At 37.8% G+C, this 17,163-nt stretch overlaps 1 protein-coding gene across 4 annotated transcripts; it reads left to right on the top strand.

Annotated features, from left to right (window-relative positions):
• The first annotated feature begins 621 nt into the window (after positions 1-621).
• Positions 622-10,160, top strand: LOC135470194 (centrosomal protein of 41 kDa-like). 4 transcript variants are annotated; one of them, XM_064749000.1, is made up of 13 exons: positions 622-664; positions 765-828; positions 2,267-2,314; positions 2,580-2,641; positions 3,174-3,222; positions 3,637-3,781; positions 4,005-4,144; positions 4,417-4,484; positions 4,756-4,870; positions 5,216-5,395; positions 6,144-6,161; positions 7,593-7,707; positions 8,091-10,160. In XM_064749000.1, the coding sequence occupies exons 1-12, from the start codon at positions 626-628 to the stop codon at positions 7,691-7,693; spliced, it is 1,029 nt and encodes a 342-aa protein (XP_064605070.1). In that variant the 5' UTR covers positions 622-625; the 3' UTR covers positions 7,694-7,707; positions 8,091-10,160. The 4 variants fall into 4 exon arrangements, with proteins under 4 accessions (XP_064605070.1, XP_064605071.1, XP_064605072.1 ...); XM_064749001.1 differs by having other exon boundaries at positions 7,593-7,716; XM_064749002.1 differs by lacking the exon at positions 6,144-6,161.
• Positions 10,161-17,163: the final 7,003 nt, after the last annotated feature.

Here is a 17,163-nt window from a genome sequence, read left to right as displayed (position 1 = left end):
GCCAGCCGAACTTGAACAAACGTTCAATACGCTCTGTAAGTTTTTATTTATTTATTTTTTTTATGCAGCAACATAAGGCCTGTACTATAACCGGTTGGCCTATATAAAAAAATAAATAAATAAATAAAAAAGCCACGTTATCAAGTTAAACTATAGGCCCCTGTGCTTCAAATAGATACCTTTAAACAGATATATACTTTAAATATCAGCAATTTCACTTATTTTTTTTGTTTAATTTCTAGTCAAAAAGAAATGGTCCGAGCCATTAATTTGTGATTAGAAACCAAGACGTAGATAATCAAAGACCCAAGTTTGCATGGTGAAGCTATTCAACTGACAGGTCTACCCCTCTACATATATATGAATGAACACAGTGTGATAAAGTCTTAAGATCCCTTTGTTACCAAAATTTCAAACAATTAGTTAAATAGCAGCGGTGGTCATAGAAACGAGCTCTGTTTCGACAGGCACTGCCAGCGGCAGTCCGTATCTACGTATCCGTCTGACAGCTCCAAACAAACTGCGACACAAGCCACACAGGTATAAAGTCGATCGAATAGCGCGCGAATCAACAGTACGCACGCGCACTTGCTCCATCTCGATTGGTAACGAACACGAAAACAAGATGTCCGCCATGAGCACGTCCAGAGCAAGAAAAGTTGATGTAAGTTCCTAATTTTACTATGACCGTGTTGAATTTTACGCACTCAGCGTGATATGTGATTGCCCTGGAGTAAACTATGTACTTTGTTTTGTTTCTGCAGCCGATGGGCAAGAAAATACACGCAAACCCAAAATATAAACATGTGAAGGCGACAGTTGACACTGGTAAGTGTTTTTACGCGTTCTGGCGTTAGCCATCCGGTGCCTTATGTAGCTCCGTTGTGAATACCAGTATTCAATAGTGATAGCTGTCGTGATTCAAGGTGATCGAGTGTTTACGCAATGCACCGTAAAACGAATGGTATTGTCATTCAGTAATGTAAATATTGGTGATTTTGGCCATTTGATTATAGCTCCGAGTTCGAACATTGAAATGGCCTAAGTTACCGGTACAAATCCAAGGAAAGGGAACATGCAAGCCTGGAAATAAGCATTAGGGTAATAGTGCTGAATTTCTTCCATTAAATTGACAATTATGTCTTAAACAGTGAGAAATATAGTGCCATACTGTTTGTAGTAGTTTTATATTGTTATATTCCATGAGAGTGCACATGAAGTCGGAAGACCTCAGGATCAAACCTGGGTTAAGTCATACTGAAGACTTTAAAAATGGGACTTGCTGCTACGTCGCTTAGCGCTGAGAGGTTAGACCAAGGGAGCATGCCAGGTTGGCCTGATGTCAGTATAATGTGACTGGGTGGGATGCCATGTTTGGTGTCTTTGGCAGGATACTTCACTGGCTGCAGCATTTTGGCGGCATGGTCTCGCTCTGCCACAAGAAGAGACAATATATGTGCACACATCTAATGACTTGTCATCATATGACTGAAAAATTCTTAAGTACGATGTTAATCCCCACGCATACATGCAAACATTCCATGAGATTATACAAGATATGTAGGCCTACACAGAATTAATGGGACTTGTAAAATATTGGCTGCTGTAACATGGTAGACCCAGCTTTTCACTTTTGAAAAATCTGCTTGTTGAAGTAAATGGACTTCTGAGAAGCTACTTAACAACAAACACAGGCATCGCTCGATTCTTTACAACTCCCCAAATAAATGCTGTGAAGACTAGATCATCAGATACACTCTCCAACATTCATTGAAGACCACTCGTCAACACGCGCATCTGTACATCACATGTGGGAAAGTTTTGTAATAAAAGTCAGTGGTATACCCTGGGAACTCCAGCTTTCTACATCCATAAAACTGTCATAAATCTTACATAAGTGAAAAATTCTTAAGTGCAGCTTCAAACAATAATGAAATGAATATATAAACCTATGGTGTTCAACAGTTGAATAATATCGATGTGGGAAACCTCAGGTTTTGATTTTCATTGTGTTATGTTCTTCAATTAAAACAACATACTTGTCTTCCGGCAAACAAGAATTTTCATCGTTCCAAAAAAATTTCTGTTGAGGACCACTGTGTAAAGAGGCACACATAGTCCAGTAAAAACATCCCAATTATTAAATTTTATTGTAAATTATTACTATTAAATATATATGGATGGACCTGCAACTGCGAGTCTGCTGTGTTATTGTTGAATGAATAATGTTATTTCAAGAGACCTACACTTTACTTTTCTTTTCAAGGTGCCAGTTTGTCGAAATATTTGGACAAGATCGACGAGATTCGAAGAAGTGAGTATAAGGGTTGTGATTGGAAATCATACTGATGTGTGGCTTACTTGTATAGGTTTTTTTTTGTATTTACACCTGTCTATATGATTAATATCGTCTTATATTTCAACTGTTATCCTCAAATGTCGTAGGTATTGTTACTATGTTATACTATGAATGAAGAATATTTCATACATGTACCAGAAATATGTGATTTATATTACATAGCTAGAGCTGTTAAATATCAGGTACTGATGCCTGTAGCCTCTACCTCTGTATTTTTCAGACTATCGCTACAGAAATGATGAACTTTTCAAACGCATGAAGGTCTCAACATTTGTACAATTGGTAAGGTTCTTTAACTGCATGTATATAAACTGATCTTTTTATTCAAAATGCAGGGGACCTAGGTGGTTAGCATGTCAATGCGGTGCAATGACCCAGGAGCCTCTGACCAATGCAATCGCTATGAGTCCAGCCTGAGAAGGTCTGGCAACAACCTGTGGATGGTCTTTGGTTTCCCCTAGGCTCTGCCTGATTTTCTCCCACCATAATGTTGGCTGCCGTCATATTGCTTAAAACACCAAGCAAATAAATAAATATTTGAAATGCATGTATCATTTACAGATTTAATGGAATCTATGATTTGAGGACAATTTTGAATAAGATTTATAGGCAGATGGCAGTATACATGTGTAGCAGCAGTACATACATATACAGACAGATGTTTTAAATATACTGTACATCATGCTGCTTTCATGGGATATTCGTAATTCAAAGTTCATGTCAGTTGACTCAGTTTTAAACAACAGATGCACAAAGCTGTGTGCACTAAATATGTGATGGAAAGTGGATTTTACCTTTTCTAATTACATTTCAGGTTATTCAGGTAGCTAACTACGAGTCTATGCAGTCAGAACCATTTCCAGGTATGTATATCTACCGGTATTATAATTAAGATGTTGGACACTGCTCCTAAGTTCCATTTGATGTAGAGGGGCCTCTGTGTGCAGCATGCTATTGCAGCACAAGGACCCAGGAGCCTCTCATCAATGCGATCTGTTGAAGCTCACTTAAACTTGGAACTCTTCAAGAATAATATTTTATCCTTTACTGAAATGTAAATTTTACGACCAATAGCTTAATTGGATAAAATTTTTTAGAGTTTTTAGATTTAAAACAATACAATTTTTAGAGTTTTTGTTGAAAAGTATCCACTTATGTGACCATGGCAAAAAAGGTGCTTGTGGGCTCTTGTTTATGCTTTATCATGTTGTTGGTGGAAAACAAGTACTAAATAATATGGCAAAGAAATTAAACCTGTTTTTGTCCTTTGTTTGTAGATAATATTAGTGAAAGGCCAGATACAGCAGACAGTGAGGTTAAAAAAATCCAGGCAGGTGGAGACAGTCCTACGCCTTCCCTGGCACTCACAGAAAATGATTATGGACCAGTTCCTCCTGAAACAGCAAGGTCAACTTTTGAAAGGTAAATTCTCAAAATCTCTGAATCCGCGAAAACCACCAGTGCCATTCCATCCCATTCCCCCCTTATTGTTCATGTACGCGTAGCAGTTAGTAAGTGATTAAAGGCTTGAATTTTGTGCTTGTATATCAAAAGTTATATGAACAGAAAGTAAAGTGAAGGGCAGATTTTGGAGAAATAGACCCTTATCTAAATGCCTTGTAGCAAGTGTGATCTATGTTTCCAGCATTGCCCGTGGTGTGGGAGAACTTGATATCGAGAAGCCTGTTCCTCCCCCTGTAAATCGGTTTGTTGACCACTCCTCGCCTTACCTTCTTCTTGACGTCCGTGACGCTGATGCATATAATCAGTGCCATCTGATTTCAGGTAAGTGTACTCACAGCAGGAGATTGATTCCAGGATCTGTTAAGTCAACTGTCATGCTGTTCAAATAATTGTAACACAATTTGTTTATTTGTTTTGTATTAGCCATCATCAGGATAGCTTGTCACCATCGCTATTTTTTTCTTATTTAATTGTTTTGCATTTTGAACTGAATGAACACTTACTAAATTTGCAGTCTAATTTTGATATTAATCATTTGTTTATGTGCTCTTTACAAAACTCTATATTATGGCTGAATTGTTTTTATTCCACAGCAAAGAGTTTTCCCTCAGCTATGTTGTCACGGTCTGTGAATGGAGAAATCAAAGAACTGCTTGTATATGTATCCTTTTTGAACTGAGAGGTGAAAGTGTCCATAGGTGTGTTGTTTAGTTTGTCAGAAATTCACCTCTCTATCATATGATTTCAGTGAATAGCGTATGTGAATTCCTAACTTATGTACATGTATTGCACTTTGACCACGCCTCTAGTTATCTCCCCTTGTAGAACTTGGATCTTGGACACCCACACACATATATATATTACATACAATAACTTATAATCTATGTGTGGACTGTGGAGTTCATTGAAAGTTTCCTTGACTCTTCATTCAGAAAAACCAGCCAGGTAAAATAATTGTGCTGTATGACGAGGATGAGAGAATAGCCCCAAAGGCAGCATCGACTTTGGTGGAAAGAGGCTATGACAACTTATTTCTCTTGTCAGGAGGTATGTGTTTCAGCCATTAGGCCTGCTTTTTTTTTTATGAAAATTAATAATTTTCTTTGGATAACATTGGTGTACATTGAAAATATGTATTGTTTCACCATCAAGCTGTTTCCCAGGTTCGATGACTTTAGGACTGTTGAAGACAAAGGGAGTTTCAAATTGTCCTATTTCTGAGGCTATATGGTAACGTTAACCGATTTTTAACACTATGATTCACAATCTGATTCTACCATTGGTGATAAAATATGAACCCTCTGTACCTGTTGTCAAATCTTCAGACTCTGCTAAGGTTTTGGCAGGTTTATGATTCTTTGACCAGTGTTTAATGATATGTAATTTCTGCAGGTTTGAGAATAGCTGCAAAGCTGTTTCCGGAAGGATTAATTACTGGCACACTTCCCCAGTCACTGACCCAGCAAAAGCCCAAGCAAATTACCACTGCAGAAAGGAAGATATTTTCCAGGATGGACCTGGACAAACTGCAGATCTACCTGGATGGAGCCCTTCAAGACAACAGCATAGGAAGTAAGTAAATTGTCCATGGAGACTTTTCATCGTGAAGTTTTCAAGTTGCATTTCTCTCTTTAATGTTGACTTTTCAAATTGTTTTATTTTATTTTTTTATCTTTTTTTTGTTTTGTTGTTGTGATTCTGTTGCATTTTTATCTCATCTTTATTTGTTCATACATGTATGCTCAGTATTGGTATGTTAAACAAATTGAAACATCTAAGGATCAGCATGTGATTCACTAGCCATGATGTGTGTTTCAGAGATTTTCTGGTCTATAGATTTTTCTTCTTGAGTATTTGCATCCATTGACAGTCAGGAATAACATATTGGTATTTACTGCATGTACTGTATGTCAAATCCAGCCATTCAGAGATATGTAAAGTTGAAGAAGTATAACATATTTTAACCAGATTTAGAACATATTTCTTCCCACAGTAACGCTGGCCTCTGCTGTATAAGCGAAATGCTCTTGAGTCTTACCATTTACCCCATTGTTACTACAAAATGTTGAAGTGAAAGCTACAAAAAATTCAAATTTCTCTTGGCATATGCTCTAATTCACAATATATTTTATTAAAATATGTAATAATATAAATGTGAAAAAAAAATTATAGGATATGTGTTAAACAACAGTCAAATAAATAATAATAAAAAAAAATTATAATATTTGGCTACAAATCACTAAGATAGTTTTGATATCATCTAAATCTTATTCATTGTGGGAATGTTGGAATTAGTGGTAAAAGTGAATTTTTTGTTCAGGTTCAGCTAGCAGATCAGGTGAGACTGCATGAGTGTTGACGACAAGGTCTGTCTCAGCTGTGTTCCACTACACATACAATTTCAGAAGCTTTGCTAGACTTCATTTGTATTACATGAATTTCACCAAGTGTTCCACTAATATTACCCTTTAATAATCATTTCTGAGAAGCTTGTCAGAATATTTTATGGCAATTTGTTTTACAAAGTTGACAAAAGACCTGATTGTAATTGTTATATTTAGCATGGTGTTTTAATAGTTTGTGAAATTCGAGTCAGATGGGTGTGTCCTTGAAGTGCATGGATTCAATACCCTGATGCATGTAAAAGCATTTTGCCTGTATGGATTGGTGCTCTGAAGCTTTGTAGTTATCATTTTTCAGCATGTGCGTGTATTAGTAATAGTAAGCATGGAAATACTCAAACCATAATCAATATGATACATGTACTTTCCTTTTGCTGGGTGCATGCTTTGTGCAAGCTTCAGTTGAGTTATGAATGCTAGTAATGTAATATTAACAAGATACAGTTGTTTGCTTCTCACAAACCTATCACCATACATGTACATCTATATGAATGTTTTGCTTTATGTTCAGCTACATGTACGATGAGACATGCATGAGCCTTGCTCTTAATGCTATATTTTTGGTGTATCTGTTGTTGATTCTTATGTTCTCATGTGATCTATAACATCATTTATAATGCTGCTTTCTGTAAAAATTAATTTGTGAGTGATAATATCTTTCACATTAACATGAAGGATTAAAGTTTCAAAATTATGTTAATACGGTCATAAAACAATATGGATATTTGGAGTTACGTATATGTTTTTGTATCTCCTGCCATATTTCCTGCCTTCCTGCGTGCAAAGAGGTGTTCACTTCCTTACTATTACATACTAGAACCAGAGTAATTCTTCCATGGTTACATGTATAATCATGTACAGTGTTATTGTCACCTCACTGGTAAAATGGTAATCATTTTGGGGCATTGCCATGTATATGTACATACGACACTGATATGTAGATACATGTGTATATGTAGGTAGTTGCACACTCGGTGCAATACTTGCAGTCTTGTTTTGAAGGCTAGCATCGCAACACAGCCAAAGTTCAGTTTGTTTGACCTACTACTGCTGCACTATAAGCTCCGAATAGAATTAGTTTTGCAAAAACTTTCAGCTATTGAATTGGGACAAGCCTCAAAACAGTTTTGTTTTTAAACTGAGTCTCAGTTTGATAAGCCACTTCAAATGTGTATTATTTTAGGTACCAGTAATTATTGGCTGTATAGCTTTACCCTGTGCTCTTTACCTGGGAAACTTTTACCAAAACTTTAAGGTTATGATGTGTTCTGTGTGACTTGCACAGAATTTGAAATTTTTGGTGAGTCAGATTGTGAGGTTCTTCATCTTTCAAAGTTTTTTAAACCAGTTTATATCCTTATGAACAGGTCGACTAAGCAAAGCGGGAACAGCATCAAGTCGCATGAGCAGTACATGTCCTTCTTACATGTCACAAGATACTCTTGGAAGAAAGCCATTCAGACCCTAGCAACTCCTAGTATAGTAAGTGAGGTATATTAATTTTTGTTTGTTTGTGTTGTTGTTGTTTTTTGTTTTGTTTTGTTTTTTTTGTTACCTTATTTTTTCTGTGGGTAAACCTCTGATTAGTGAGGATGGCTACTACATCATATTCAATGCAGTCTGGGCTGTCATGTAATACCATCCAGTTTCCTGGATCATATACGTGAAAAATTGTGGAGTATTGAATCCTTTTCTAATTCAAACCTTTACCTATGAAGAGACCGTGTTTTTTTTCTTTCTACATGTGTCTTCTTTCTTTTTCCTTCTGTGGTCTTGTCCATTTTTGTATTCTGTTTGAACTTTGGAACACAAGACATTATGTTTTCTCCTATTGACTACATGATATGTGATTTCTTTTGTTACAGATTCACTGTCTGGCCTTGAAGCACAAAGATGGGATGCAGCTGCTCTGATCTGATCTCCAGGCTACAGATCTAATAATATGATATATGTGTACACCTTTCTCGTAGTTTGAAAGTGGTCTAAAAATTAGGATCAGGTGTAACTGTTACCCTCATAAAGTGTACAGCATTTTGAATAGGTGTACTGATATTTTTCATGGGGAAACATTTTCATTTAACTGATTGTTTTGGAATGATACTTCCATTACAAAGAGAAAAGGTAGAAAGTTATTTCATAAGCATCAAAATGAGGAAAGAAAACACAATACATATCTTTAATACCATGGTTTGTTTATGTTTATAGTACTAATGAATGCTATGTAGTCTGAATTTATCATTGGTCGCTGATAAGTCTTATTAAAGTCTTGCTTAATGATGTCATGCTCTTTATCACAGACTTGATATAAAGAGCATTTAGAGCGTACATGGTGTATGTTTGCCCTGTTACTTTGTATCAAGACAACATTTTCTTGAAATTTTTAAGGGGGGGGGGGGCGAAAAGTATAAGTTATATATGGAGCAGATTCAACATATGTCTGTATATGTGCCCTTTCATGCATTCCATGGATAGTGGGGAACACAGGAAAATTTAAGTTTTACCACTCTGCATTTTAAATGCTTGTATTTTAGAGTGGCTTTTGTTTCCTTTTGTAGTATGTGTGTGTGTAGAAAGTTTAATTCAGTTCTTACCACTTACACAGGCTGTTATCTTTTGCATGTGAAAATTTAATATTTTGATATAAATCCACACAATCTCACAAAATGATGTAGCATAGCAGACCATGTTTGTCTCCTAGAAGGCTAGAATTCGTAGGATTTCAGACTGTGCGAAACTTAACAGCAAATGGTATTTAACATCATTACCTGTAATCCAGTCTTAACAAAAAAATGGTTTTGAAATGGTTGATAATTTTTACAATGCATGTGCTGTGAAAATAATTCAGAATCAGTATTGAATTTGTTTTTGTATTCCTCACTAGCAACATTCCTTTTAGATTAGTTTACATTAAGACTGAAGGTAGTAATGGCTGCACTAAGATCTGATGTGTTGGAAGAGGTTTATTGAGTCTTTCGCTTTTTAGATGATATAATAACATTTATATTCAGAATTACCGTTGACATCTTGCGAAATAAAATTCCTGTTATCTGTTACATAGGAAAGTAGAGTAAGTAAGGCAAAATACAAATTTGCTGAAACTGACAACTGTGTAATGAGAAATAGCCATTTTACCTTTGATCTGAAACTGAATGCTTGATTTTTATACTCTAATGGTGAAATTTTTCATTGCGTTGACGCAAATCTTTTTAGGGCAAAGTATTGAATTTTCTTGTCTAACAGTACCACTCTACCTTAACTTTTGGAGTGACATATTTGGTGTATAGTTCTATATTTACCTGAGCATATATACTTAAGCGTTCTTAAGACATTTTCTCCGAAGCCTTAATTAAAGGCTGTAAGCTATAATATGAACTGAATGGGTATGCATTGTGGCGCCTAGGGTATACGAAGTCGTTTTTGACTGGAGTGCATAGCTTTGGGGAGCTCAAAAGGAAGTCACAAATTTCTTCTGCAGATGCAATGCATTTCTTTCTTTCTAAAATTGCCATGGTTTTTAGTTGTACAGTATACACTATTGACGCAATTCTTATGGACAAGTTCAGCCATATTTTATCAACCTCTTGTACGCATGTATTTTTATCGGTAGCGTGGTACAACATATACGCGTTACCATCTATGTTCAGTCGATAATTCATACAAGCGCATTGTTGCACTCTCATAAAACCCTTAAACAGTATGCCTCTTATGGCACACCTACATCCGTCCTGCTTTTGTGTAGTATTTTATTACGCTGATGTACATGTTCTTAAATTCTTGCCATGCTGTTGAACGACTCAATCAAAAGGTCGCGTGTAGTTATGTGTCACTCCTTGACCACCATGTATTTAATGTTAACTTATTATGAACGTATTGCCATTGTAAATATTTGCATTATTTAAACCACGACGATTCCTTTGGCCATTGACGAAATAAATACAAACTAAATTGTAATAGTCGTTCCTTCCTTTTGAGGACTTCTTTCTTTCACTACATGGGTAAAATAGTCTCTTTCCGTATGAAGATATTATTGTTTTACGCGTCTGCAATTGGATGCCGTGGCCAGATTGACTGGGCGTGGAAGAAATGAATGAAATGAATCGTGTGATTAATGCGTTTGTAATTATCTGGCACCTTGGTTCTCAAAGAACCACGCATGTGGTTTAAGTGAAGAGGTCTTACAGTTTGGTGATGTTGAATGGAGGGTTTAGTTTACACAGGGATGTTCCACAGAGCGTCTTGGTATCTGTGCCATTGGCTACCTACTATTTATATATTGTACATGTAATTTATTTGTTCGGAAATATCTCCTATAAAGCTCTACAGAAATAAAAAGATGATACAAATCCAACGAATACACTATCGCTGACAGCCATTCAACAATAAGTATTTTCTTATGTTATAACTTTAGGAGGGACATCTTGTTTTTCACTAAAGAGATCACGTGGTCTCCATCTTCAGCCGTCTTTCAGCCGGATATTGCATTTAGGCGTTACGATCGCAACTTGCTATTAGTTACGCTCTCACAGTGAGTGTTAAAAAAGTTTTCTTAAACCCACCCCTTGTGCAGATTCCGCAAAGCTGTTTCTGACTTAAGTCAAAATTTAAAAAAACAAAAAACTCTACGATGCTTAGCTTTTGATACTGGAAGTCAAAATTCAGACATATTTGTCATAAGATAACACCGATGTAAGGAGCAAAATTTCAACATCCAAAGCCCCAAAAATAAGCTTAAAGAGTGTATTTCAAATTTTGACTTACGTAAGTCAGAAATGGTTTGGTGGAATCGGGCCATGTTTCATAACGCTTTTGTCCAGCGTTACTCCTTTGTTTAAATACTATGATGACGCCATGCCTGCATCTCTGGGAAAGGTGCGATCTATATGAAAATTTCTTCATGGTAACACACGTGGCTTGCTCTTTCCCGTATAACAGCTGATCAGGACCACTTTCAAAACTTTGTAAATCGATTTTCCATTACCGGTACAGTTATCTTAGACCACGTTGGCTGATGGCGCTGCGACCTTGACAACGTCTTATACGAAAAAGTTACGATCTATAAGCTTAAGCTTGTCACATCCATTCTATCTGTTAAATACTAGGATGTTTTAATTTGGTATATGTGTTACCTTCCTGCTCAAGCATTTTTTTTAGGTTTATTGGTATTTTTTGTGTTTTTTTTTGCCACGTACTTGACAAACCTCCTGACTTAACGCCCCACCCAAGCCTAGCGCTGGAATCGAACGTGTGACTTCACTGGTCAAAGGCCTGACAATGGCAGCGAGGCCAGTAGTGTTAATATTACCTCAGCCAGTGACGAACATGGCAGTGATGCACTCTGACCTACACGTATACCTAACCTGTATGAAGACCGAGATCTGCTTATATGTATACTCCTATGTGGGCCACAGGCTATATACATATGATTTCTTAATTCTGAATTAACACTGTGATTGTTTGATCATTTATTCTACTGTTGGTTCCGACTCCCATTGTAATATTGAAGCGCATCGCTGATTCCTTACGACACCTTGGAATTCGATACCTGGACATAGGATTCCTAACTGTTTTGTGCAGCACATCAGTAATATTCCAGCGCAGTAATATTGAAGCGCATCGCTGATTCCTTACGACACCTTGGAATTCGATACCTGGACATAGGATTCCTAACTGTTTTGTGCAGCACATCAGTAATATTCCAGCGCTCCCTCATGCATCGTCTACGAATAGTGTTTGTATGCCCGACCGTAAATAGGTTAGAGCATCTAGATAAACTGTAATATGTAGTCAGGTTTAGCCAAGGAGGTCTCTCAGTGTCACTGTCACAGGACAGATACGGAAAATAGGAGAAAATTAGAAAGGAAACGGCCTAATTTCAAATTCTAGCTAAATGTACAGTATATTTGTTCAAAAAAAGTAATGTCTACTTTTTCTTGAATGCTATTTGTATTATGAGAAAACAGTGTACCATAATGCAGCTATGAAGCTATGTGTCAAAGCAGACATTCGTACACCAGGCGTCAGCTCAACTGAACGTTCATCGTCAATAATCGCAAGAGCAATTTCTAAATAACCTTCAAGACATACCACCTAATAGAACTAACAAGGCATATAATGTGCGAAATAAGGAAGGATTCGTGCAACGAGAAGCAGTCAACAGTTTCCTCTGACCGACACAGATGGCCAGCTATTCTGAACGCTTTGTCAATATTTGCCAACAAGTGTATATCATGTTCAGGTTGAGACAAATTGGTCACAACTTCCTGTGCCGCAAAATCAATCTGTAACAGTATTATTTATTTTGTAGGTGTTTAACGTCATGCTGAAGAATTTTTCACACGCCTGAAGGCGCTCGGTTTTGTAGGTAGAGGAAACCAGATTGAATGGAGTAAATCACCGACCTGAGCCAGGCACTTTGCAAACCGCCTGACTTAAGGCCGCAGTCGGTACATTAAAAGCTAGTGTTTTAGCCGTCGGAGTAAGCGTGATGAATGAATGACACCGGTATTATAAACCGGCCCGCCTGGAAGGTGGTAGACCCAGGATCAAAAGACTTTAATATGGGTACTTATTGCTGCCCTACTTGGCCGCTCCGCACTAAGAGGTTAGAGGAAGGAAACAGGGCTGGCTCTCTCGGTGTCAATGTAATGTGTCTAGGTGGGGTGTCATGTCTGGTGTCTTCGATATGATACTTCAGTCGAGGCAGCACTTTGCCGGCATGGACTCACTCTGCCACAAGAAAACATTGAATATGTACGCGGGCCTAACGACTCCTCGACCTCATATGAGTGAAAGTTGTTAAGTACGACTTTAGACCCCAAGCATACATTCAATATCACATCATAAAGCGTTTATGTCTGAACCATTCACTGAATTACAAGTATGACAGTGCACACGTGAGACTTATTTTTCAAAACAGACTGGTAAGAATACGACGGCGTTTTTTCTACTTAATTAAAAATAGGTGGATTGTTGGAGTACGGATTAAAATCTCGTATCACTAGGGAGCGTGATGCGGAGGGATTTTCAGTGGGAATGTTGATATATTTGACTATATAGGAAGTGGATATATGATGATACAAGCCTACACATACACATCAGGGTGTGGTGTTCCGCTAAGTTTATTAGGTCTAGTGGCGTCGCTGGGCAAACTACACTACCAGGACTGTATCTCGAGTATTCGTCTCCTATCTGACACGATGTGATTGATTGGTTATAGCGATTGCCTGTATATCTTTTTTACTTCGAAACGACCTCTCTGTCTGGAATTGTCAGCCAGCGCGACGATAAAGGTGCAGCGTTTGGCAAACTTCACCTGTTTAGCTAAAGGTTCTTTTGACTGTGTGTTATAAACTGAAACATTGCAATAACCGGTCCGTATTAAACATATTGAAATGTCGGACGGGTGTGAATGGTATCTTTATACACCTGAAAACGGCGGGACATTGTGTCCCTTTGACAAAATGTAAAGCGGGATGAATAAGTTGACGCTCCAATTCATTCTGTATAGGTGAACTCTGGGTGGATTTGCCACCGTGAACAACTAGGACTGTAGGAATTCAGGCGTTGGTGAATCTGGGATTTTTCATGTGCATCGTCCTGTATATATTTGTGCTCCTTATAGAGTCAGTGCAGGCCCGACGCCACTTGACTGTATATTGCTACTGCCTCGGAATTCTGAGAATCATTCACCGCCACTTTCGCAGGTAAGATTCGTCAAAGGTATACCTGCAATCAAGGTACATGCGAAACACAACTCATAATTAACTTTAACTGAGCTTAATCAACTTATATAGGTAATTTAGCAAACGGACTGGTAAGACGCGTCTAGCTCTTAACATGCACCAGTCATGTTCTGGTCCTAGTTAAGGTGGGAGAACATACTCGATACCTGCGACTATACAGATGTATGATTTTAGAGGTACCGTATATGTTAGCTAAGCTTATTTACATATCTAGCTATATATCCCAAACTGAAGTTTTCTCTGAATTAGTTATTACACGTTCCATATAGCACAAGTTCGTTTGTAGGTGCTTCTATATGAAAGATACCCTTAATTTTAGCTTGACGCACGTTTTAGCAAAGATGAAATTTGCACTACACCTGACTGGATATTTCGCTGCAAAAAACCACTTCTTAATACTGATGACATGTTACGATAAATTAGTGTGCACAAATGAACACATGTGCATTTATTTGCATATTGACAATTATAGATGCGCAGCATAGAAACAACACTATGACAATAGCATACATCACCGGTACCCTTGCATCTGCTGAGCGTCTCTGGCATCCATAGCACTGAGTAACTTGACTCTGTGCAGCATGTACTCCAGAATATGCACAGCGACTTCGCACGTGGTGGACAACATCTGTTAGCAGAGGCGTGGGGACCGTGGCATCTTTAGTGATGTGCTTGCCACAGTTGCCATCACAGCCTATACCGTCACAGATGCCGCTTACCTGGAACGTGAACAACTTGTTATCTTTAAGAGCTAAAGCAGATCAATTGTCGAATGCCAACAGATGGCCCAACCTCCTTTCCTTTTCTGATATCAGTCAATTTTCTTTTCTTCTCGCGATATATACAAGACGTGTAGGCTACACTTTACGATGCTGTTATATTAATGGCTTTGTATAAACTGTATTCATTCCACCACTCCTAGCTCTTACGCTGCAATGGGTCCTGCATGAACTTGCTGTATTGTTCTGTGCTATCGTTTGAAATGCGTTTGTTCACATATATAATAAATATTCTATAATTTTTTGTTATTTAAACCTTCAACACAAGTGGAGTTGGGTTTGGCGAAATACGGCGTACTGGTTATTGCAAACATATGATTTGTCCCCAAATTCAGACTTTTTAAGCTGTTTTGTAAGTATTTATGGTTTTTCTCAAGAATCTGTCAGTCATGTAAGTCTGTAATGCACGCACTACAATTCCTACAGGCTTACATGGCACATTGCCTGTTGTCTCATCCCTAACTTCATGAAGTTCAAATACCTAACTGAGTTTTAAGGCCATGTACGTAGCTGTTGGCGTAAACGTCTGTAATTTACTGGTGTAAGCAGCAGTTACACACAGTTTTCGTTTTTACGAAAGACATGAATTTTTAATGAAAGACGTTAAACTTCTGCGTATTTTTATTGCTCATGCGATTATACACCAGCTGATTTAGTAATTATACACACGGTTAAAACCAGCTGAGCATAGCAATAAACTTGCAATAATTGTCTTTCTTAGATTGTGTCTTTGTCAAAAGAATTAAATTTCATAATATACAGCTGACCAGTTTTGATTAACGTCAACAAATGGTGACAGTAACACTACCAGACCCATAGACCCACAGGTTCAGACCTTTAACCATTGAAGTTGGGGGTTCTCCTTAACTTGTTCACAGTTTTAGCCGTCTTGATTTGTTGGTTTCTGTCTCGTCCTAGAAAATGTGTGTGCAGTAGATGCGCTAGGTCGCTGACCATGCATGGTTGTAACATATGGCCGGATAATCCGACCACACTGAGCTATAGCCGTAATTCCTTTTCATCTTAATCTTGCCGTCGAGAGTCAAATCCAATTTTATACGCAATCGGCCCTGGCTTTAATCCCTAAAGCATCAGCAGAAACTAATAAATCACTGTAACAATGACCACAAAATCTTCGAGTTCAACGTCCCGTTTTATAGTTTGCCTTCCCCTTCACGCACATACATGCGTGCACATGTACCTAAATATAACTACTTGTGTATTATATTATTCAAAACTCACTTTGAATGGAATTCAAGATTCTAGTGAAAACTCCATTTAACTGAACCTAAGTTAAAATAACTGATTTATGAAAAGAGGCAGCAATGTTGAGTTGCTAGCAATTCCGTTCTGTTTAAAATTCCTTAGCGCATGCTTTTGAACAATATGCAACAGATTATATGAACAAACTCACTTTAAATGAAACTCAACTTTCCAGTGAATCTCCATTTAACTCAACTTCAGTTAAAATAACTGGATTGCTTATCTTGAAAAGAATTAACAAAACAATCTTATAAAAGAGACTGAGAGTTGAACTATAAGGCCAATGTCTGCCTTGTAGGCTTTGTAGGGCATGTGTACCTAGAGGAAAGTTCACTATGAATTGAAGAACCAAGACTTGGAAAGAGGCCATGTGTACATACAATGTATAGCCTACGTGTAGTTCAGAGTTCCTGAACTTTCTGTTATAGTTAAGGTAGTTGTGAAAGTTTGTTTTACTCAAATATGCATGCACTATTCAGTTTCCAACTATAAAGGCTATCATAATAAATGTAAATGTCACATTTTAGTGTGGTTAAGACGAAGTTGAAATGGGTTATTACACAACATGAATTTTTGTGAAGTCTCTCTTACGTACTGGGTTTGAACTGGGACTTACATACATGTATATATCCATGTACGTATGACACCCAGGCAAGAATTACGTGAGATTTAGTGTCATTCTTGACAATTCCAATTACGTCGCTTTAAAGTTAGAGGTTCAGAGCATAGCGTTACTATTCGATGTGATTGTAAGGATCTACACGAGATGCAGGTGCAGGATGGTCCCCCAGCTGATGAGTTTATCGATGTGGCTTACACAACTAAGAAAGTGTATATTGAGGAGGGTACCCACAGTGTAGCGTACCCACGGGAGCTGAAATTCGCATTAGTGATTCCCCGAAGTGACTCGACTGTTGTTTGACGCTGTCACAGCCTGTGTGCATGCCTGTTGCAAAGTTCATTAGAGTAAACATTGCCTCAAAAAAGTATATTGATTTTTGGATTGACTCGCACCATATGTGATCACGATTGTATGCACCCAGTGATTGACTACTGTGGCTGACATACTATTCCCGTGCGGTGACAGGCCAGTGGACCAACAACCGGGGAGATTCTTCGCTCCCCGGCCATGCGAACCCCATCAACTGCCTATT

The sequence above is a fragment of the Liolophura sinensis genome, chromosome 7, assembly GCF_032854445.1.
Source record: "Liolophura sinensis isolate JHLJ2023 chromosome 7, CUHK_Ljap_v2, whole genome shotgun sequence".
In the NCBI taxonomy this organism is placed as follows: Eukaryota; Metazoa; Mollusca; class Polyplacophora; order Chitonida; family Chitonidae; genus Liolophura; species Liolophura sinensis.
Note: the sequence above shows the minus strand (reverse complement) of the source record. Positions and strands in the feature narration are given on the sequence as shown.

What these genes read in the sequence shown, in the direction of transcription:
- LOC135470194 (XM_064749000.1), top strand. Translation starts at nt 626, where the DNA reads ATGTCCGCCATGAGCACGTCCAGAGCAAGAAAAGTTGAT. An exon ending in GATCGACGAGATTCGAAGAA is followed by an intron (nt 2,315 to 2,579) that starts GTGAGTATAAGG and finishes TGTATTTTTCAG; the next exon opens with ACTATCGCTACAGAAATGAT. An exon ending in CTTATTTCTCTTGTCAGGAG is followed by an intron (nt 4,871 to 5,215) that starts GTATGTGTTTCA and finishes TAATTTCTGCAG; the next exon opens with GTTTGAGAATAGCTGCAAAG.